The following is a 24,265-nucleotide window of genomic DNA, read 5'->3' as shown; positions in this document are numbered from 1 at the left end:
GGATCAGGTCAGTGGTTTGGTGTCCAGGTCAGTGGTTTGGTGTCCAGGTCAGTGGATAAGGTCAGTGTTTTGGTGTCCAGGTCAATGGATCAGGTCAGTGGTTTGGTGTCCAGGTCAATGGATCAGGTCAGTGGTTTGGTGTCCAGGTCAATGGATCAGGTCAGTGGTTTGGTGTCCAGGTCAATGGATCAGGTCAGTGGTTTGGTGTCCAGGTCAATGGATCAGGTCAGTGGTTTGGTGTCCAGGTCAGTGGTTTGGTGTCCAGGTCAATGGATCAGGTCAGTGGTTTGGTGTCCAGGTCAATGGATCAGGTCTGTGGTTTGGTGTCCAGGTCAGTGGATCAGGTCAGTGGTTTGGTGTCCAGGTCACAGGTAAGTGGTTTGGTGTCCAGGTAAGTGATTTGGTTTTCAGGTCAGTATGCACAGGTCAGTGGTTTGGTGTCCAGGTCAGTGGATCAGGTCAGTGGTTTGGTGTCCAGGTCACAGGTCAGTGGTTTGGTGTCCAGGTCAATGGATCAGGTCAGTGGTTTGGTGTCCAGGTCAATGGATCAGGTCAGTGGTTTGGTGTCCAGGTCAATGGATCAGGTCAGTGGTTTGGTGTCCAGGTCAGTGGTTTGGTGTCCAGGTCAGTGGATCAGGTCAGTGGTTTGGTGTCCAGGTCAGTGGATCAGGTCAGTGGTTTGGTGTCCAGGTCAGTGGTTTGGTGTCCAGGTCAGTGGATAAGGTCAGTGTTTTGGTGTCCAGGTCAATGGATCAGGTCAGTCGTTTGGTGTCCAGGTCAATGGATCAGGTCAGTGGTTTGGTGTCCAGGTCAGTGGATCAGGTCAGTGGTTTGGTGTCCAGGTCAATGGATCAGGTCAGTGGTTTGGTGTCCAGGTCAATGGATCAGGTCAGTGGTTTGGTGTCCAGGTCAATGGATCAGGTCAGTGGTTTGGTGTCCAGGTCAATGGATCAGGTCAGTGGTTTGGTGTCCAGGTCAGTGGTTTGGTGTCCAGGTCAATGGATCAGGTCAGTGTTTTGGTGTCCACGTCAATGGATCAGGTCAGTGGTTTGGTGTCCAGGTAAATGGATCAGGTCAGTGGTTTGGTGTCCAGGTAAATGGATCAGGTCAGTGGCTTCCACACGCTGGTCGGGATGCCAGCCGATGTGATTTTCCTAGGGTTTGGTGCTGCCGGCAAGGGTGGCGAGCACACCACTGACTGGAAACACACATCACAGGAGCAAACCTGACTACTTGACGCGACTGGCACCTGATGGGCAGTGACAGCGCTCACTAAGGGTGGCCACACACGTGTCGCTAAGGGTGGCCGCACACGTGTCGCTAAGGGTGGCCGCACACTTGTCGCGAAGGGTAGCCACACACGTGTCGCCAAGGGTGGCCACACACGTGTCGCTAAGGGTGGCCACTCACGTGTCGCCAAGGGTGGCCACACACGTGTCGCTAAGGGTAGCCACAAACGGGTCAGTAGTGAGAGTGTCACTTATCTAGCAGACATGTGAACCTCTCAGTCAGCTCCAAGTGACGAACAACATAAAAACCATTCACTGCGAAAGTCATGCAGACATCCTGCTCACGCTTTATTGTCATAGAAATGGGATACAAGAGCATCTTCTGTTAATACCTCCATCACTTGACACATTGTACACAAGCACGATTTTTCCAGGAATCCCCGCGGGGTACATGGGTACATGTCATTGCCAAATGTATGGAAAGAGTTGTCTGTGTGACACTTGTCGAAATGTGTAGCTGATCACATGGATCCATTACAGTTTGCGTACAGGGCTAGACGAGGTGTTGATGATGCAACAATTTCTTTAATTGATCTAATCGCACGTCATTTGGACAAATCTGGAACATCTGTTTGGTACTTTTATGGATCTGTCCGCTTCTTTTAATACTATTCAACATCATATTTTAGTGAGGAAACTTATAGACCTAGATGTAACAGCTGACCTTATTTTATGGATACGACAGTTTTTATGCGATCGGCCACAGCGTGTTTGTCTGAATGTCAGTTCTGGCTGGCCCATATTGTCTGAAATTATTACTGTGAATACTGGAGTTCCGCAGGGCCGTGTTTTATCCTCTTTGCTTTTCTTCCTCTACATTAATGAAATCAGGTGCTCAGACCTTTTTCTCAATCTTGTAAAACATGCTGACGACATGGCTTTAGTAGGTCTTTTAAAAGACGAGTTTTCAATTTCACAATATTTTTTAGAAATTAGAGTCATAAACTCTTTCTTAAAGGATAACTTTCTCGAACTGAACGTGGAGAAAACAAAACTTATTTTAGGCAGTGAAAGGGACACACACATACAAAATCCAGTCATAATAGATCAGAGACAAGTGGAAATAGTGGATAGTTTTAAATATCTAGGGACTATAGTTGATCACAGTCCCACATTCAGTGAACATGTTGATGCCACTGCCAAGAAAGCGCACCAGAGACCCTTTTTACTGTGAAAATTAAGAAGTTTTAATGTTAGTCCACACATACTTGAGCTGGTGTACAGAAGTCTGATAGAAAGTGTCATGGCTTTCAGTATTGTGGCCTGGTTTGGCAAACTGACTGTGAAGTTAAAGACAAAATTTGGACGAGTTGTAAACCTGGCCAGCAAAAAAATAACCAAGACCCAGCAACAACTGAACACCCAATACCAATCCACTCTTAGCAGAAAAGCTCTCCAAATTTTTAATGATTCCACTCATGCACTTAACTCTGTCTTTCAGAAACTCCCTTCTGGTAGACGATGTAAAATCCCTCTTGCAAAGAAGAATGTGTACAAAAAATCAATTGCCCCCTCTGCTGTTGCTGTGGTAAATGATTCGCTCAAATATTGTTTTTATTCCATTGCCTGTGATTTGTTTATTGTTATGACAGTTGTCTTTCTTCCCTATATGTATGCATGCATGCGTGTAAAGAAAGAAGTGAGGGGAGGGGGTGAGGGGAGAAGTGTGTGGGTGCGTGCGTGTGTGCGTGCATGCGTGTATGTGTGTGCGCGCGCGCGTGCTCAGTGTTATCGTTTTGCCGCAGAGGGGCGTGAAAGGGGTTTTACAAGCTTTTAATCTTGGTGGCGATGTTGACCCTTCAACTGTGATTTCATGTTCTTGAATGCTATAATTATCTTAGTGAATATTTTCCTTTTGTATTATTGAAATTCTTCACTTTATCCTACAATGTAATTTTGGTTTTCTTACCTAAATGTTCAGTTCTTTTTACATGATAGTTCATATGTACACAGTGATCAAGGAAGGGTGTGCCAGTTGCTCATTCGTTTTTCGGTTTTATCTGTTGATGAGCATTTGTCTTTTTAAATATTATTATCTTACTGAATATTCTCCTTTTTATGATTGAACCATACACATACGCGCGCGCGCGTGCGCACACACACACGCTCAACACGCAGACACACACACGCGTGCACACGCGCGCAATGCATGCACACGCACGGACACACACGCAACACACACACACAGTTGTTACACTCTGAATCATAATGTAATAGTATCTTACACACATATTTTTCTTTGTACATAATAATTGATGTGTGCATGGTGATAAGTGAAGGGTGTGTCAGTTTTTTTGTCAGTTTTTTTTTTTTTTTTTTTTTCTGACGGGCATTTTATTTTAAGTGAGCCTAAAGAAAATTTTCTGTTTTTGGTTGAAGCAGATAATAAAGTATTTTGAATTGAATTAATTAAAAATGAAAATGTCACACATTTCACTTGACTGATAAAAAAAACACCCATGAAACACTAAGTTGTCTTATCTTATTACGCAGCAAGGGTTACTGTTCTTTTTTTCTGTGCAATATTGACCAGATCAAAATATAAAATATAAAACATGTTTAAAAAAAAAAGAAAAAAAAGAAGAAGTTGTTTTTAACTGGCATAGAAACGAATGATTAGCGCAGCTGTCAGTCGGGATTGCGCAAATGACTCCGTGTTTGTAAAGTGTTTCGAGTTTGGTCTCCGTCCGAGGACAGGCGCTACATAAGTATCATCATCATTATCATCGTCACGTCATCATCATCATCGTCATCATCATCATCATCGTCATCATCATTCTTCAGGAACTTAAAAGCCGAATCCAGAGGAACTTGTCCACGGAGTTAGCTGTGAAACCTGTGTGCCTAGCATCATGCAGACCCCAGCAGCAGATGCTGGATACTCAGAATGGTCACACCCGAATCCAGAGGAACTTGTCCACGGAGTTAGCTGTGAAACGTGTGGGCCTGGCATCATGCAGACCCCAGCAGCAGATGCTGGATACTCAGAATGGTCACACCCCAGCAGCAGATGCTGGATACTCAGAATGGTCACACCCCAGCAGCAGATGCTGGATACTCAGAATGGTCACACGGCATCGCGGAGCTTCTTCACCTTTTCAAGGGAGAATACTGTGCCAGACAGCAATGACCTCCATGCAGCCAGCTGAGGATGGGCCCCTCTTTCCCATGCCCCAGAACAAACAGAAGAAATTGTCTGGCGAGACAGGCGCAATAGCCGAGTGGTTAATGCGTTGGACTTTCAATCTGAGGGTCCCGGGTTCGAATCTCGGTAATGGCGCCTGGTGAGATTTTTTCCGATTTCCCAGGTTAACACACGTGCAGACCTGCTTGTGCCTGAGCCCCCTTCGTGTGTATATGCAAGCAGAGGATCAAATACGCACGTTAAAGACCCTGTAATCTATGTCAGCGTTCGGTGGGTTATAGATACAAGAAAACAGAGTATGGATGCCAACATGGTGGGGTAAAAACGATCAAACACGTAAAAGCCACTGGTGTACATACTAGTGATACTGGGCGTTGCAGCCCACGAACGAAGAAGAAAAGTGTCTGGAGTCCATATCATGTCCAACACACTGACAACGCTGGCTAAACACTTTTTCTACTGTCTCCGCTTAGGCCTACTGACAATCTGTGACCACAATGTCACAATTTTCAGCCCAATATAAAGAAAAGAATTCCTTTCTCACTGATTTTGTTTCCTGGACAGACTTAAAAGAAACCGGTAAGACATTGTCTGCAGCTGCATGGAGTATCTTTTATCAGGTTTACGCTTTAATACGCTTTCAAGTCTTTAGCTCCTGATTTAAGCTTTACCATCGCTTTATTATTTTTTTCATATGATTTTATACATTTTTAGTATAATTCAGGTTTGTTCTCTTCCTAGTAAGTGGAGAGTCGTATGATTTAAGTCTGTAGATTAGTCAAACAAACAAACACGCTATCGCAACCGCCATCAGAAACATCAACGTAAACGTATTTTACAGTGTTAAGGTCTAGATTTTCAATCAATTATCTCAAATTTGTTTACTGTTTACCCACACCCACACGTAGTCGTTTGCCCCAGCCAAATCCTAGGAACACAATCGTAAATCAAAGACCACAATACCACGGCCAATTTTACCAAGAGTGCATGATACCGCAGATGGTGACTGTCTCCCCTCATCTTGCAAGCTACAGTTGTGGCCCTGTCTGTGTGCACTTGTGGCTGGGTCAGTTTGTGAACGGTTGGTGACGGTGGGGGGTGAGGGGCCTGTGGAGGGGGGGAGGGCACTCCCAGTCACTGACCACACAGTCACTGTGTTCCCACACCCGCTCGTCCATCCCAATATTCCCCTCAATGAATATTGAACACTCACACACTCTCCACCACAGAGAAACAGAGACAGACACACAGAGAGAAAACACGTATTCCTAAAAATAAATGAGTATCAGTATCAGTAAAAATAGATGAGAGAGATAGAGAGAGAGACAGAAAGACAGAGAGAGAGCATGCACATTCTTCTAAAGAACAGACAACGAGAAACAACTGCATAAGAAACGTAATCGAACCCCCTAAAATCGTCTGCTGGTAAAAAATACATGACCATTACAATGCCTGACCAAACACTCACCATTTCGACTCACTGTTTGCTGTCAATGTTCATCACCAGCTGCGAGAGAACCCCGCAGAACATATCGCGAAATATTACGTCCGTAACACCAATAACACCAAATGACGTCATGACTGTTTCGCTTCCAACCCACACAACACATCATCGGCCATGTGACACGACAGTTCACATCCTGTCGCATTGCTTGCTTCTAACGTTTTGACAGTTACACGTTACTAAATGCCTACGTTGACCGAACTACGCCATTGGTCAGTTCCATACTACACACAGTTAGCAGCGGGTTACGATCATACAGGCTCTTCCGTCCGAGCAATGCAACTGCCTCAGGGCGGAACCCAGTCCTGATCCGACCAACACACTGGCACAGTCACCAGACGTGTGTGTGAAGAGGGGGCTGGGGGAGTGGGGGTCGGGGGGGGGGGGAGAGGAGGGGGGAGAGGAGGGGTCAGGGGTACTGTGACAAGCACCCCCTCCCCCCTCTCCTCCCCCCCTCTGACCTGCTGTCTCGGGGTGGTGAGGGAGGCGCCAGGAGAGGAGGTGCTCAATCACACACAGCGGCCGCCCAGGTTGGTGGGCACGAAATGCTTGTCGAACACCTCGCACAGACTCTCGCTCATCCGGTGGTTGAACTGCCACTGCTCAGACTGCTGCTCGTTGTCCGCCCCTCGCGGTTGGCCGCGCGACCTTGACCTGGCCTGGGTGGACAGGAAGTCGTAGGCTGTGCGGTGGTTGATGAAGGGGGAGGGGATGTAGGCTTCCGCTTCTTCCTGCTGGCCCTGGCCGCTGTTGGCGTTGTTGTCATTGTCATTGTCATTGTCAGTGATGCTGTATGCATTGTGCGAGATGGCGTGAATTCCTGGAAGAGAGACAAGCGACTCCAGATGTCCGGCCCTGCCGTCAACCTCTGAGCCATGGGTCCTGACGTGGTCATCATCCCGAGGTGTGCGCCGCGCTCCAGACTGCTGCTGCCTGCCTCGTGACTGCCCGGCCCGGTTTCTACGCCGCCGCTGCTGGTTGATTCGCCACCGCCGCATCCGTCGCTGTCGCCGTCGCCATTGCTGACGCTGACGACGACGGTTTTGTGCACGACCCAACTGACCCTGTGTGGGGCTGGAACCCAGGTTCACAAACCCTGTGTGTCGGTTAGCGTTGTCGTCAAGTTCCTCGTGGTCATCGTCATTGTCGCTGTCATCATCATCCACATCACCATCGTCGTCGTCATCATTATCGTCAGCAGCAGTGCTGTTTTCATTCCTCCTTTGTGACCGGCGTAGCTGCTGCCATCTCCATCTCTGCACCCGCCTGTTGCTGGAAGGGGAGGAGGGGTCACCTCTGTTCCGATTCTGCCTCCGCCGCATGTTCATTCTGTTCCGTTTCCGCCATGGACGATTTATGCGTCGTCTTCTGTTCCTTCTTTGAAGATGCCGTGAAACATTATCATTATCATCGTCGTCGTCATCGTCATCGTCATCATCACTGTCATCCTCAACATCATTTGCATCATTATTCTGATCATCACCAACGTTATCATCGTCATCATCATGGTCACCTCTGTCCTCATCAACATCGTTCACGTCACTATTCTGATTATCGCCAACATCATCATCCTCGTCCTCACTGTCCTCGTCATCATCGTTGTCATCAGCGTTTCTCTTTGTTCGCCCGAGGGGCGCGGTGGCCGAGTTGTGACGTGTGAGGTGCAGGCGCACGGCACCGCTGTCATTGCCAGGCTTGAACACGTCCAGTCGGGTGGTCTTCACCCGCCGTCCTTCCACTGACCCCACGTACACTGTCTGCACCGCCACCAGCTCCCCCTCTTCAGGCAGCACGGAAGAGGTTTCAGGGAGTGTGGTGATGGTGGCTATGTCTCCGTCAGTGGACGTTCTGGGCGGGGAAGTGACCGTTGTGGCAGGTGGACCTGAGGTTTCAGGATGGTCAGTGGATTGACCACCAGTCTGCTGGACAGCGGATTCCGTGACGTTGTTGTGTAGGTCACTGGCTGAGGACTGCGACAGAGGGACCTTGGCATTGACCTTGGCCTTGACCAGCGAGACCTGAGTGGTGGGAGTGGCGGCTGTCGGCAGAGACATCACCTGACCACGACGTCTGGGCGCTGGCTTCACTCTGTGCCTCTGACGTGGATGTCTGCCGGAAGACTTCCTTGCCTTCCACTGCCCTTTTCCACGACCCAGTCCGGGACGGAAACGCCTGGCGTGATGGAGGAGGAACCTTCTCCACCAAAACCTCCGTGTCTGCGGGGACCTGCGTCTGTGCTGGGACCTGTGCCGTGAAGGAACTCTCCTTACGGGGAACCGTTTACCTGGCAACCCGGGGTGCTTTAGGGAATCCTTTTTGAAGGGCACATCTTTGGGCACTTTGCCTTTTCTGGGTGGTTCGGGCAACAGGCCGTTCGGGTCTTTCATTGGATGTTGGCTGTTTCTGTCATGGCGGCGTCTCTGTCGTCGTCGATCTCTTCTTTTTCTCAGTCTCTCAATGAAGCGGTGGAACTGCCGTCTGCGGGCTTTTCTTGAGTCTGTCCACAAAGTGTTCATTTTCTTGTGTGTTAATCTGTTCAGCCAATGTTTCCTCTTCAGATTCGCTGCAAGGCTCCTGTCGTCGTCATCGTCATCGTCATCGCTATCACCTTCATTTTCTTCGCTGTCCTGAGGGAAGTCAGAAACAGCACTGTGTGCCAGTGTGTCACTGTGTGCTGAAGCTTCATCGTCATCGTCATCGTCATCGTTATCACCTTCATCTTCTTCGCTGTCCTGAGGAAAGTCAGAAACAGCACTGTGTGCCAGTGTGTCACTGTGTGCTGAAGCTTCCTGACTGCCAGACCTGTCTTCTGGTGAATCCTCCCCTTCCCTGTCTTCGCTGTCTGAGCTGTTACCATCAGATTGGTCTTCTGAGTCTTTCAAATCACTAGAAAATTGCTTCTCATTGCTGTCACTACTGTCTTCTGAGTCTTTCGAATCGCCAGCGAATTTTTTCTCACCGCCGTCGCCGCTGTCATGAAGATGAGAGGCGTGCTCCCTATGGTGCCCAGCACGCTGTCGTGAGCTGCACGGTCCTCCCCTCCCTCCTGGGCACAGCCTGGGGTCTGGCCGTTTGGACAGAAAGCTGGCTGCCAACTTCCTGTCCACAAACAGGTCATCATCATCATCATCATCATCAGCAGCAGCAGCAGCAGCGGCAGCAGCAGCTTTCTGTCTGCCACCACCACCACCACCAGCGCTGTGTGCGTACACGTCAGGCACCAGGGGGTCAGCATGTGCAGCATTGCGTCGTCGGCCCCAGTTCCGCAGCTCCCTTATCCTGGAGCGCTTCCTGCCCTCCCTCCGCAGCGTCCTCCTCATCAGGGCCGCCACCTGGTCGGGGGCGGGGAGGAGGGGGCGTGGCACGGAGGACCTGCTGAAGGGACGCTCGGCCTCTGCCAGGTGCCCTGGAGGGACAGGCAGGTGACCGTCAGGTGTCTGTGGGTGGGGAGGGAGGAGGACTGGCCATGGGGGTGGGGGGACGTGGGGGGAGTAGGCACTGTGGTCACTGTGCCTGTCGGACGGTGGGACAGGGGGGAAGAAGTCGTCTGGCCGTTGGGGTGGGCGGTCGTCTGGAAGGGGTGGGAAGTGGGGTCCGATGGGCGGGTACCTGGCTCCAACAGGTGGACCCTGGTCCAGGGAGTCAGGTGAGTGGCCATCAGGAAGGTGTGGCAAAGGATGATGGTGTCCTTTTGGGTAGCCGGCTGCGAAAGGTGACTTTCGGTGTCTTGTCCATTGACCACCGTCTGAAACCAGAATGGACATCGGTCAGTCACATCTCGACTCTCTCTCTTTAAAAGGTATCATGAATACCTGATGGAAAAATGAGGAAATTCTGCTTAGTATACCATATTATGTTATGTCATATGATATTACTGTATTTAACCACGTCTCACTCTGTCTCTTTATCTCATCCTCTCTATAAATACTATCTCCTCTCTCTTCTGTTGCTTTTCTTTTCGTTTCTCTCTCTCTCGCTCCGCGTTTTTATCAAATACGTGTTGTTTCTTATAAATGTGATAATACGTGTTGTTTCTTATAAATGTGATGCTTATCATAAGGTTTCTTTTCTCGTTTTTCTATGAATTTGTTAACATTTACTCATTTCTTGGGGTCTTCTTCATACCTTTTCTTTAGACATTTTTTCCCTTTTGAGGGCTGGAGAAAGCAATTGTTTGCTTACTCAAATGCTATCAGAAATAAATTTCATTGATTGATTGATTGATTCCTTCCTTCCTTCATTCATTCTCTCTCTCTCTCTTTCTCACTCACTCACTCACTCACTCACTCACTCTATCTCTCTCTCATTACTATATTCATATACATTATTGTCATGAATGCAGGTATCATGATTATGTACTTGTAAATGCTTACTGTGCAAATGAGTGTATTTGAATGTCATGTATGTTTTTCTATAACCTTTTGTTATCTTGTGAACATTTAGATATCATTTCTCTTTGCCCTGAAGGCTGGATGTAAAAAAAGCATATACATGCTTATTCCACTTCCCTCATTAAAAAGATTCGTTCGTTCGTTCGTTCGTTCGTTCTCTCTCTGTCTCTCTGTCTCTCTCTCTCTCTCTCTCTCTCTCTGTCTCTCTCTCTGTCTGCGTGTGTGTATTTGAACATCATACAGTCACTACACCTCACAGCATGGGGTTGGCAACTGTACCAGCACAACCTTATCACAAACACCGTCTTCTGCCTCCCTACCCGTAACAGGACGTCATGGGTGCATCCTCGCTCTGGGCATTGGCATCTCATCGACTTTGTCATTGTCAGGAAGAGGGACAGGCAGGACGTACGAGTCACGAGGGCCATGTGCGGCGCTGAGTGCTGGACAGACCACTGCCTTATCATCTCCAAACTCAACCTCCGCACCCAGCCCAAGAGATGGCCCCAGGGCATGAAAGCACCCAAACGCCTGAATGTCAACAAGCTGGAGCTAGGCAACATCAAGCAGAGCTTTGCTGACACCCTGGAGGAATGCCTTGAGTCCACCGTGCTGGACAACCAGAATGTGGAGGCAGCATGGGGCGCACTGCATGAGACGGTGTACAACACTGCCATGGAGTGCCTGGGGCCTTCTGCCAGGAAGCACAAAGACTGGTTTGATGAGAACTGCACTGAGATCAAGCAGCTGCTAGAAGACAAACGCCAAGCCTACAGAGCCCACATTGAAGATCCCAAGTCACAGTCAAAGAAAGACATACTGAAGAGCGCACGCAGCACCATCCAGCTGAAGCTGCGGCAGATGCAGGATTCCTGGTTGAGCAACAAAGCTGATGAGATCCAGGGTTTTGCAGACAGGAACGACATGAAGAACTTCTATAACGGCCTGAAAGAAGTCTATGGTCCCACCACCTCTGGATCTGCTCCACTCCTCAGTGGTGATGGTTCTACCCTAATCTCTGACAAGGACGGGATCCTTGAGAGATGGGCTGAACACTTTGACAGTGTACTGAACCGCCCCTCCACCATCAATGATGAAGCCATCGACCGACTCCACCAGGTGCCAGTCAGTGAATCGTTGGATGCCATCCCAACTTTGGAGGAGACCCAGAAAGCTATCCGTCTGCTATCCAATGGCAAAGCCCCTGGCTCAGACTCCATTCCAGCTGAGGTCTACAAAGAAGGTGGTATGGCGCTGACTGAGAAGCTTCATCAGCTGTTCCAGCTCATCTGGCAGCATGAGGCAGTTCCACAGGACTTCAAAGACGCTTCCATCGTACACCTGTACAAGCACAAAGGAAATCGTCAGGCCTGTGACAACCATCGTGGAATATCCCTGCTGCCCGTCGCAGGCAAGACTCTGGCCAGAGTGCTACTCAACCGTCTCATAGCGCACTTTGAGCGAGGTCTCCTACCAGAGAGCCAGTGTGGCTTCCGGAAAGAACGTGGGACTATCGACATGGTGTTTGCTGCCAGGCAGCTCCAGGAGAAGTGTCAGGAACAGAACGCCGACCTTTAATCTACCTATGTCGATCTGACCAAGGCCTCTGTTAGCAGAGATGGCCTTTGGAGAATCATGGTGAAGTACGGATGTCCCAGAAAGTTCATCACCATCATACGGCAACTACACGATGGGATGCTGGCCCGAGTCCAAGACAACGGAGAGACTTCAGAACCATTCCCTGTCTCCAACAGAGTCAAGCAAGGGTGTGTTCTTGCCCCCACCCTGTTCAGTCTCATGTTTTCAGCCATGCTGACAGATGCCTTCAGAGACGCTGACGTAGGCATTGGCATCAGGTACCACACAGATGGCTCACTCTTCAACCTCAGGAGGCTTCAAGCAAAAACCAAGGTGAGGACAGACACTGTCGACGACTTCCTGTTTGCTGATGACTGTGCTCTCAACGCTGCCTCCGAAGCTGACATGCAACACAGCATCGACAAGTTCTCTGCTGCCTGTGACAACTTTGGCCTCACAATCAGCACAAAGAAGACTGAGGTGATGCACCAGCCAGCTCCAGGAAAGCCTTATGTTGAACCAAACATCTTCATCAACGGGCAACGACAGAATGCGGTGGACAAGTTCACATACCTGGGCACTACACTCTCTCGCACAGTTGTCATCGACAACGAGGTGAATGCCAGACTCGCCAAAGCCAGTGCTGCCTTCGGCAGACTCCATAAGAACGTTTGGAACAGGAGAGGCATCACCCTGGAGACGAAGCTCAAAGTATACAAGGCCATAGTTCTCACCACACTGCTCTATGGATCTGAATCATGGACGGTCTACAAACGCCACGCCAAAAAGCTGAACCACTTCCACACCACCAGCCTCAGAAAACTTCTTGGCATAAAGTGGCAAGAGAAGATCCCTGACACAGAGGTGTTCACTCGTGCAAACTTGCCCAGCATCTACACCATCTTGATGCAGGCCCAGCTGCGCTGGGCAGGCCATGTAGTTCGCATGCCAGACCACCGGCTCCCCAAGAAACTGCTGTACGGCGAACTCCAACATGGCAAGCGCTCCCATGGAGGCCAAAAGAAGCGCTTCAAAGACACTCTGAAAGCTTCTCTGAAGGCCTTCAACATCAGCCACGACACATGGGAGCTGAATGCAATGGACAGACCAAAGTGGCGTTCAGCTGTCCACAAAGGCGCCAAATCCTGTGAGGCAAACATTATCGCTGCAGCAGAGCAACGCAGACAGGCCAGGAAAAGCAGTACCAGCAAGTCCCTGACAGCCGCCACCATCCCCTGTCCACACTGCGTCAGAACCTTCTGGGCACAGATTGGCCTGACCAGTCATCTGTGCACCCACAGAGCCCAACCCACCCACCCCCAAGATGACTAGATGGTCCTCGTCGATCCCGACGGACGAACCAGACTCCTTTTAGTGTGTGTGTGTGTGTGTGTGTGTGTGTGTGTGTGTGTGTGTGTTGTTGGGCAAGGAAGGGTGGGTGCATGCAAATATGTTAATGCATTCATTTCCTTCTTGCTTACTGTAAAGTGATTTGTCCTTCTGTTGGCTGTTCAACAATTTCAGTTTCTATTTCAAGTCAGCCCCAAAGCAGGTAGACCGAATTTAATGGAAAAAAAATCTTGTTTACATGGATATATACTTGTTCAATACAAATAAAACAATATAATATGAACAACACAAAACTTAAACAAAATCAAACAAAACCAAGAAAACTAACAAACATATGAAAGGATCATGAAATTTATGTGGATGTTACTTTGTTGGGGGAAAGGTCCCTGGTATTGAATCAGTCCACATACACTGCACCACATCTGCTGAGTAATTGTAATTGTAATTGTATTTCTTTTTATCATATGTTATAGATTGCCAGCAGTGTCACCCCCCACCACCCACACTCTGTCCCCCTTCCCTCCCCATCCCTTCCCCCTCCCCCCCCTTCTTATCTCCCTTCCCACTCCATCCAAAGTCCAGTCTTTGAGGTCACATTTTGCATAAATTCTCCCTAGCTTCATCCCGAAGTCCTGCCATCTACCTCAGCTGTGTTTGTGAACGGTGAGACGGGGAACGACTTGAAAGACAGGCCGCCACACGGGATGTTCTGACATGCCACCAACGTCTGTTTCAGAATGGGGATTGTGGCAGACATCACATAACTGCACGTGTTCCTACAGCTGGGGCGGGTGATGCGGCGTCGCTGACCAAAGAGGGCTGACTAGGGAGTGGGGCTGCGGGAGGGTGGAAGGAGGGAGTGGGGCTGCGGGAGGGTGGAAGGAGGGAGGGTGGCACGGTGCTGGCGCGACCTCAAAGACTGGACTTTGGATGGAGCAGGAAGGGAGATAAGAAGGAGGGGGAGGGGGGGGCGAAGGGATGGGGAGGGAAGGGGGACAGAGTGTGGCTGGTGGGGGGTGACAAAGAGATTTGTTTGGTAGTGGTAACACACAGTTCCATTGAATGATGAGTAACATGTGTTGAACACAGGGTTGTATTGGTCAGTGATATGTTTTGTACTCAGTATGGTATGTCACTGTTGGTGGCAGGTAAGCTTAATGAAGCTTGTTTTTACCACACATAGATCTGTGTGTGAGAGGAGTGCATACTGGACATGTGATGAAAGATGCTGAGAGGGTATAGGCCTTTCATGTCAGTGATGTCGGGATATTTTGAGATTTTACCTGACCTGGGTTTTGGTTGTGTGTTTGTGTTCCAGGTGTGCTGCTTGTAGGTGCTGGTTGTAGATGCTGCTTGTAAGAAGTACTTGAAGTAGACAGTGTGTGCTGCCTTAGTGTGTGTTGTTTTTGCTAAGTAGGGTGAACTGCTTAGTGTGTGTGCTGTATTGTAAAGTAAACACTCAAGGTCTAGTGGAAGGGGAGAAAATATCAGTGACTGAGCCGTGATTCGAACCAGCGTGCTCAGATTCTCTCGCTTCCTAGGCGGACGCATTACCTCTAGGCCATCACTCCACTTCAAGGCCGGGATCATGAAAATTATGTGGATGTTACTTTGTTGGGGTAAAGGTCCCTGGTACTTAATCAGTCCACATACACTGTGCCACATCTGCTAAGTAACAAAGCCAGTGAAATCAAGCCCCATCCCAGTCACAGCCCCACCAAACCACAAAACAAACAGAAAGAACTCAGACTTTCCCTCAGTGCATATGTTAATTTAAACATAGTGACAAACAAGTTCAGTTTCTCAAGAAGGTGTCACTGCATCCGGACAAATCCATATACGCTACACGACATCTGCTAGGCAGTCGTTTGACCAGCAGCATAACCCAACGCGCTTAGTCAGGCCTTGAGGGCATGCTTATAAATCTGTGTACCTATCAGAGTGGACTTCTACAGAATTTTGCCTGAGGACAACACTCTCGTTGCCATGGATTCTTTTTCAGTGCGTCAAGTGTGTGCTGCATACGGGACCTCGGTTTATCGTCTCATCCGAATGACTAGACGCTCAGTGCGATTTTCCAGTCAAACTTGGGAGAAAGGGTGAGAGCGGGATTCGAACCCAGACCCTCACGGACATTCCATATTGGCAGCTGAGCGTCTTCACCATTCTGTCACCTTCCTCCTGAACAACAAAATGAACAAATGAATAAAAAAAAAAAAAAAGTCCAGTGTGATGGTGGGGACTTCAAATTTTCGTTTTTACATTTAATAAAACACTGTTTGTGAAGCCACTTTCCTTACCACTTTGAGAAAAGACTGGAAGTAAAATGGACTGTAATTAAACAAGTCAAGAGGAGAACTTCCGTGAATGTTCGTGTGGATCGTGTCATATTTTGTACCAGGTTGTTGTCTCGTTCATCATTTATTAGATAGATTCCCCCGTCTCCTCGACGAAGGCGGCAGTACGTCGCAGGTCCTCCAGTCCTCCGTAGAGCTTCTGGGCCGCTGGGATTGGGTCTGACCAGGTTTTCTCTCGGAGCACTTGGTGGAGCGGGCAGGACTGCAGCAGATGTTCTGTTGTCTGGCTGCCTGTTCTGCAGAGGCACTGCTCTGTGTCGCCGATACGGAGTTTCGTGTATAGGTGGTGTTTCAGGAGGTTGTGGCCTGTCCTGAGCCTGAAAATGGCTACCTGCTCTCGACGAGTCAGCAGGTATACGGGTCTGCTCTGTTGTGGCGTGGATGCTGCTGCTTCCACTTGTTCTGCAGCTTGACCTTAATGATTGTACCAGTGAAAAGGACGATGGGTATTTAGAGGAAGGTCAGGGATGTCTACGACACAACAGACAGACGATGGACCAGGTCCGAGTGCCGGAACACCAGACAGACAGACAGACAGACAGACAGCAAATATCAAGGGCAGACCACAGACCAAGGAGCTGACTGCTGCGTGAGGTCATAGCACTGACCTTCAGGCGTTCGTGTGCGGAATACAGAAAGCCATGGCTGGGTACCACGTGGCAGATAAAGATCTATATATAGACACTATAATGTCAGGTGTGACCAGGACAGGAGCTGTTCCAGTGAAAAAAACAGAAAGATCAAAGGACCAGGACAGACGTTATTCAGTAAAGATAATAGAATCATCAAAAGACGGACAAGGGCAGACGTAATTCAGTCCAGTGAAGGGAACAGAATGATCAAAAGACTGGGACAGACATCCAGTGAAGGGAACAGAATGATCAAAAGACTGGGACAGACATCCAGTGAAGAACACAGACTGATCAAAAGACTGGGACAGACATCCAGTGAAGGGAACAGAATGATCAAAAGACTGGGACAGACATCCAGTGAAGAACACAGACTGATCAAAAGACTGGGACAGACATCCAGTGAAGGGAACAGAAAGATCAAAAGACTGGGACAGACATCCAGTGAAGAACACAGACTGATCGAAAGACTGGGACAGACATCCAGTGAAGGGAACAGAATGATCAAAAGACTGGGACAGACATCCAGTGAAGGGAACAGAAAGATCAAAAGACTGGGACAGACATCCAGTGAAGAACACAGACTGATCGAAAGACTGGGACAGACATCCAGTGAAGGGAACAGAATGATCAAAAGACTGGGACAGACATCCAGTGAAGGGAACAGAATGATCAAAAGACTGGGACAGACATCCAGTGAAGAACACAGACTGATCGAAAGACTGGGACAGACATCCAGTGAAGGGAACAGAATGATCAAGAGACAAGGACAGACGGACAGGTCACAGTGAGAACCGTGTTAGCTACTGTGACCACATTTAGGTAATTGTGCTGTGGGGCTGTCCAACAATCTGACCAATCAGACCTGTACTCCAGCTTCATACTGCATACTGACACGGCTTCCTGGATGGTTCCAGGCTATGCACAACACCACACGGCTTCCTGGATGGTTCCAGGCTATGCACAACATCACACGGCTTCCTGGATGGTCCCAGGCTATGCACAACACCACACGGCTTCCTGGATGGTTCCAGGCTATGCACAACACCACACGGCTTCCTGGATGGTCCCAGGCTATGCACAACACCACACGGCTTCCTGGATGGTTCCAGGCTATGCACAACACCACACGGCTTCCTGGATGGTTCCAGGCTATGCACAACACCACACGGCTTCCTGGATGGTTCCAGGCTATGCACAACATCACACGGCTTCCTGGATGGTCCCAGGCTATGCACAACCCCACATGCTTGTGTCCTTTCTGATATTGAATAATAAAAAAAATGTCTGTGGTCATGTACTTGTGTGTACATGTAATACATCCAATACCCAACCAACATTTCTGTGTAAACATTTCGGAGTTCTCTCCCTCTCCTTAGACTCTCCTGTAACCTGTGGTAGCTCTCAAACCTGACAGACAAACACAGACAGACGGACAGAAGCAGACAGACATCAGACAGAGCGACAAAGATAGACCTACCTGGAACGAATGCAGTGACCACAGTGACCAGCAGGAGACACAGCGAGCGGCGGGTCAGTGTGCTGACCATGGTGACGTCACACACCTACTGTCTACAGGTCACAACGACATATCAGTGGGGGATGAGGGAGGGAAGGTGTGGAGGGGGAGGGGGGGGGGTAGAGGCGCTCGGAATTCCCGTGACGTCACGGAGCCACAGACACAGGTTCCGCTCACAGCAGCTCTTCTGTGCAACAGGCGTTACACCTTCCAGAGTTCTGTCTTGCAGAGACTGCACACAACACAGTTCTGTCTCACACAGACTGCACACAGCACAGTTCTGTCTCACACAGACTGCACACAGCACAGTTCTGTCTCACACAGACTGCACACAACACAGTTCTGTCTCACACAGACTGCACACAGCACAGTTCTGTCTCACACAGACTGCACACAGCACAGTTCTGTCTCACACAGACAGCACACAGCACAGTTCTGTCTCACACAGACTGCACACAACACAGTTCTGTCTCACACAGACTGCACACAGCACAGTTCTGTCTCACACAGACTGCACACAGCACAACACAGTTCTGTCTCACACAGACAGCACACAACACAGTTCTGTCTCACACAGACTGCACACAACACAGTTCTGTCTCACACAGACAGCACACAACACAGTTCTGTCTCACACAGACTGCACACAGCACAACACAGTTCTGTCTCACACAGACTGCACACAGCACAGTTCTGTCTCACACAGACTGCACACAACACAGTTCTGTCTCACACAGACAGCACACAACACAGTTCTGTCTCACACAGACTGCACACAGCACAACACAGTTCTGTCTCACACAGACTGCACACAACACAGTTCTGTCTCACACAGACTGCACACAACACAACACAGTTCTGTCTCACACAGACTGCACACAACACAGTTCTGTCTCATACAGACTGTACACAACACAACACAGTTCTGTCTTGCAGAGACTGCACACAACACAACACAGTTCTGTCTCACACAGACTGCACACAACACAGTTCTGTCTCACACAGACTGCACACAACACAGTTCTGTCTCGCAGAGACTGCACACAACACAGTTCTGTCTCACACAGACTGCACACAACACAGTTCTGTCTCACACAAACTACACACAACACAGTTCTGTCTCACACAGACTGCACACAACACAGTTCTGTCTCACACAGACTGCACACAACACAGTTCTGTCTCACACAGACTGCACACAGCACAACACAGTTCTGTCTCACACAGACTGCACACAACACAGTTCTGTCTCACACAGACTGCACACAACACAACACAGTTCTGTCTCACACAGACTGCACACAACACAGTTCTGTCTCATACAGACTGTACACAACACAACACAGTTCTGTCTTGCAGAGACTGCACACAACACAACACAGTTCTGTCTCACACAGACTGCACACAACACAGTTCTGTCTCACACAGACTGCACACAACACAACACAGTTCTGTCTCACACAGACTGCACACAACACAGTTCTGTCTCATACAGACTGTACACAACACAACACAGTTCTGTCTTGCAGAGACTGCACACAACACAACACAGTTCTGTCTCACACAGACTGCACACAACACAGTTCTGTCTCACACAGACTGCACACAACACAACACAGTTCTGTCTCACACAGACTGCACACAACACAGTTCTGTCTCACACAGACTGCACACAACACAGTTCTGTCTCACACAGACTGTACACAACACAACACAGTTCTGTCTCACACAGACAGCACACAGCACAGTTCTGTCTCACACAGACTGCACACAACACAGTTCTGTCTCACACAGACTGTACACAACACAACACAGTTCTGTCTCACACAGACTGCACACAACACAGTTCTGTCTCACACAGACTGCACACAACACAGTTCTGTCTCACACAGACTGCACACAACACAGTTCTGTCTCACACAGACTGCACACAACACAACACAGTTCTGTCTCACACAGACTGCACACAACACAGTTCTGTCTCACACAAACTACACACAACACAGTTCTGTCTCACACAGACTGCACACAGCACAGTTCTGTCTCACACAGACAGCACACAACACAGTTCTGTCTCACACAGACTGCACACAGCACAACACAGTTCTGTCTCACACAGACTGCACACAACACAGTTCTGTCTCACACAGACTGCACACAACACAGTTCTGTCTGACACAGACTGCACACAACACAGTTCTGTCTCACACAGACTGCACACAACACAGTTCTGTCTCATACAGACTGTACACAACACAACACAGTTCTGTCTCACACAGACTGCACACAACACAGTTCTGTCTCACACAGACTGCACACAACACAGTTCTGTCTTGCAGAGACTGCACACAACACAGTTCTGTCTCACACAGACTGCACACAACACAACACAGTTCTGTCTTGCAGAGACTGCACACAACACAGTTCTGTCTCACACAGACTGCACACAACACAACACAGTTCTGTCTCACACAGACTGCACACAACACAGTTCTGTCTCACACAAACTACACACAACACAACACAGTTCTGTCTCACACAGACTGCACACAACACAGTTCTGTCTCACACAAACTACACACAGCACAACACAGTTCTGTCTCACACAGACTGCACACAACACAATACAGTTCTGTCTGACACAGACTGCACACAACACAGTTCTGTCTCACACAGACAGCACACAACACAGTTCTGTCTCACACAGACTGCACACAACACAACACAGTTCTGTCTCACACAGACTGCACACAACACAGTTCTGTCTCACACAAACTACACACAGCACAACACAGTTCTGTCTCACACAGACTGCACACAACACAACACAGTTCTGTCTCACACAGACTGCACACAACACAGTTCTGTCTCACACAAACTACACACAACACAACACAGTTCTGTCTCACACAGACTGCACACAACACAGTTCTGTCTCACACAAACTACACACAGCACAACACAGTTCTGTCTCACACAGACTGCACACAACACAACACAGTTCTGTCTCACACAGACTGCACACAACACAGTTCTGTCTCACACAGACTGCACACAACACAACACAGTTCTGTCTCACACAGACTGCACACAACACAGTTCTGTCTCACACAGACTGCACACAACACAGTTCTGTCTCACACAGACTGCACACAACACAGTTCTGTCTCACACAGACAGCACACAACACAGTTCTGTCTCACACAGACTGCACACAACACAGTTCTGTCTCACACAGACAGCACACAACACAGTTCTGTCTCACACAGACAGCACACAACACAGTTCTGTCTCACACAGACTGCACACAACACAGTTCTGTCTCACACAGACTGCACACAGCACAACACAGTTCTGTCTCACACAGACAGCACACAACACAGTTCTGTCTCACACAGACTGCACACAACACAGTTCTGTCTCACACAGACTGCACACAACACAGTTCTGTCTCACACAGACTGCACACAACACAGTTCTGTCTCACACAGACTGCACACAACACAGTTCTGTCTCACACAGACTGCACACAGCACAACACAGTTCTGTCTCATACGGACTGCACACAACACAGTTCTACACATTAAATGCCTACCTCTGCCTCACAGAGGCACAAGGAGAACACAGGCCCGCACACAACCAACGGCACTACTGACTGTGGAGGTGGTGTTTTGTGTGTGTGTGTGTGTGTGTTTGATGTTTTTGTTTTTGGTGTGTGAACAGTCCTGGGACTGAGCGTGGTCCACACAGCATCCCCTTTACTTATCTGTCAGAACCACATCTCCCATTCCTCCAGCTCCTTACCTCCCCCCCCCCCCCCAGCCCCAGGTAAACACATCGTGTCTGCAGACGGCTCGCTGTGCTGTGGAGGGCGCCAGTTCCCATCTCTCTCTCTCTCTCTGTCTGTCTCTGTCTCTCTCTTATCTTTAGCTCAGTTACTCATGCTCCCCACCCTCCATCTCTCCCTCTCTTTTCCTCACACTTTTCTTCTCTCCCTCTTCATAACCCAGCAACACTACTTTCATATTCTGCTGTGAGTTTCTTCTTTTTAATAACCATCAGCCTTACGCCTTTATCATTTCGTAACTGTATCGTGTAGAGCCTATTTATAGAAAAGGGGCTGGATGCAGAAAACACAGCAGTAGTAGTTTTTTGGGGCCAGGAAGGGGTGGGGGTGAGGGGGGCTGGAGGGGGAAAGATGTAGAGGGTGGTGCGTGAGGGGCAATCAAGGTTTTATTGACGACCTCCCCCCCCCCCCACACACACACACACACTCCCACCTCCCCTCCTCCCTAAGTTCCGGGAGTGACGTCACGGGCTGCACGCGCTGGCTGCCCGAGAAATGTTCGGGAGAGAGGGGTGGGGGTTGGGATGTGGGGAGGGGGGTGGGGCAGATGATACACTGTGTTGTGTGGCTTCCACCTGATATCGTCCTGGCACCTGCAGCACCCAACGTTTTTTTCCCCTCCATCTGTCTGTCTTGTGTGTCTGTCTGTGTCTGCCTGTTCAATCTGTGTCTGTCTGTGTCTGCATGTCTGTGTCTGCCTCTGTCTGTCTGTGTCTGTCTGTTTGTGTCTAGTGTCTGTGTGTCTGTCTGTCTGTGTCTGTGTGTCTGTCTGTGTCTGCATGTCTGTGTCTGTCTGTGTCCGCCTGTTCAATCTGTGTCTGTCTGTGTCTGCATGTCTGTGTCTGTGTCTGCCTGTGTCTGTCTGTGTCTACCTGTTTGTGTCTAGTGTCTGTCTGTCTGTGTGTCTGTCTGTGTCTGTGTGTCTGTCTATGTGTCTGTGTCTGTCTGTGTGTCTGTCTGTGTCTGTGTCTGTCTGTGTGTCAGTCTGTGTCTGTGTGTCAGTCTGTGTGTCTGTGTGTCTGTCTGTGTCTGTACCTGTCTGTGTCTGTGTGTCAGTCTGTGTCTGTCTGTGTGTCTGTGTCTGTCTGTGTGTCTGTCTGTGTTTGTGCCTGCCTGTGTCTGCCTGTCTGTGTCTGTCTGTGTCTTTGTGTGTGTCTGTGTGTCTGTGTGTGTCAGTGCCTGTCTGTGTCTGCCTCTGTGTGTGTGTGTGTGTGTTTCTGTCTGTCTGTCTGTGTGTCTGTGTCTGTCTGTGTGTCTGTCTGTGTCTGCCTGTCTGTGTCTGTGTGTCAGTCTGTGTCTGTGTGTCTGTGTCTGTCTGTGTATCTGTCTGTGTTTGTGCCTGCCTGTGTCTGCCTGTCTGTGTCTGTCTGTGTCTTTGTGTGTGTCTGTGTGTCTGTGTGTGTCAGTGCCTGTCTGTGTCTTCGTGTCTGTCTGTGTCTGTCTGTGTCTGTGTGTCTGTGTCTAGTGTCTGTGTCTGCATGTCTGTGTCTGTGTGTCTGTCTGTGTCTGTCTGTGTCTTCGTGTCTGTGTCTAGTGTCTGTGTCTGTCTGTGTCTGTGTGTCTGCATGTCTGTCTGTGTCTTCGTGTCTGTCTGTGTCTGTCTGTGTCTTCGTGTCTGTCTGTGTCTGTGTGTCTGTGTCTAGTGTCTGTCTGTGTCCGCCTGTTTGTGTCTAGTGTCTGTCTGTCTGTGTGTCTGTGTGTCTGTGTCTGTCTGTGTGTCTGTGTCTGTCTGTGTGTCTGTCTGTGTCTGCCTGTCTGTGTCTGTGTGTCAGTCTGTGTCTGTGTGTCTGTCTGTGTGTCTGTGTCTGTCTGTGTATCTGTCTGTGTTTGTGCCTGCCTGTGTCTGCCTGTCTGTGTCTGTCTGTGTCTTTGTGTGTGTCTGTGTGTCTGTGTGTGTCAGTGCCTGTCTGTGTCTGCCTGTCTCTGTGTGTGTGTGTCTGTCTGTCTGTCTCTGTGTATGTCTGTGTCTGTCTGTCTGTGTCTGTGTGTCTGTCTGTGTCTGTCTGTGTCTGCATGTCTGTGTCTAGTGTCTGTGTCTGCATGTCTGTGTCTGTCTGTGTCCGCCTGTTCAATCTGTGTCTGTCTGTGTCTGCATGTCTGTGTCTGTGTCTGCCTGTGTCTACCTGTTTGTGTCTAGTGTCTGTCTGTCTGTGTGTCTGTGTCTGTCTGTGTGTCTGTGTCTGTCTGTGTGTCTGTGTCTGTGTCTGTGTGTCTGTCTGTGTCTGTGTGTCAGTCTGTGTCTGTGTCTGTCTGTGTGTCTGTCTGTGTTTGTGCCTGCCTGTGTCTGCCTGTCTGTGTCTGTCTGTGTCTTTGTGTGTGTCTGTGTGTCTGTGTGTGTCAGTGCCTGTCTGTCTGCCTGTCTGTGTGTGTGAGTGTGTGTGTGTGTGTGTGTGTGTGTGTGTGTCTGTCTGTCTGTCTGTCTGTGTCTGCCTGTCTGTGTCTGTGTGTCTGTCTGTGTTTGTGTGTCTGTCTGTGTCTGTCTGTGTTTGTGTGTCTGTCTGTGTCTGTGTGTCTGCCTGTCTGTGTATGTCTGTCTATGTCTGCATGTCTGTGTCTGTGGGTCTGTCTGTGTGCCTGTCTGTGTCTAGAGTCTGTCTGTGTGTCTGTGTGTATGTCTGTCTGTCTTTGTGTCTCCGTGTGTGTCTGTCTGTATGTG

General features: G+C 49.2%; 1 protein-coding gene across 1 annotated transcript; it reads right to left on the bottom strand.

Annotated features, from left to right (window-relative positions):
- Window positions 1-1,549: 1,549 nt before the first annotated feature.
- On the bottom strand, window positions 1,550-21,554 carry LOC143296513 (uncharacterized). The gene is made up of 3 exons (XM_076608500.1): window positions 21,358-21,554; window positions 17,724-17,994; window positions 1,550-9,683 (listed from the first exon to the last, which is right to left on the bottom strand). The coding sequence occupies exons 2-3, from the start codon at window positions 17,791-17,793 to the stop codon at window positions 6,448-6,450; spliced, it is 3,306 nt and encodes a 1,101-aa protein (XP_076464615.1). The 5' UTR covers window positions 17,794-17,994; window positions 21,358-21,554; the 3' UTR covers window positions 1,550-6,447.
- Window positions 21,555-24,265: the final 2,711 nt, after the last annotated feature.

The sequence above is a fragment of the Babylonia areolata genome, chromosome 21 (genome assembly GCF_041734735.1).
Source record: "Babylonia areolata isolate BAREFJ2019XMU chromosome 21, ASM4173473v1, whole genome shotgun sequence".
Taxonomy (NCBI): Eukaryota; Metazoa; Mollusca; class Gastropoda; order Neogastropoda; family Buccinidae; genus Babylonia; species Babylonia areolata.
Note: the sequence above shows the minus strand (reverse complement) of the source record. Positions and strands in the feature narration are given on the sequence as shown.

Coding starts and splice junctions, on each gene's coding strand:
- LOC143296513 (XM_076608500.1), bottom strand. CDS start 17,793: ATGGTCAGCACACTGACCCGCCGCTCGCTGTGTCTCCTGCTGGTCACT. Junction 9,684..17,723: donor GGTCACTGCATTCGTTCCAG/GTAGGTCTATCT, acceptor TTCTGGTTTCAG/ACGGTGGTCAATGGACAAGA.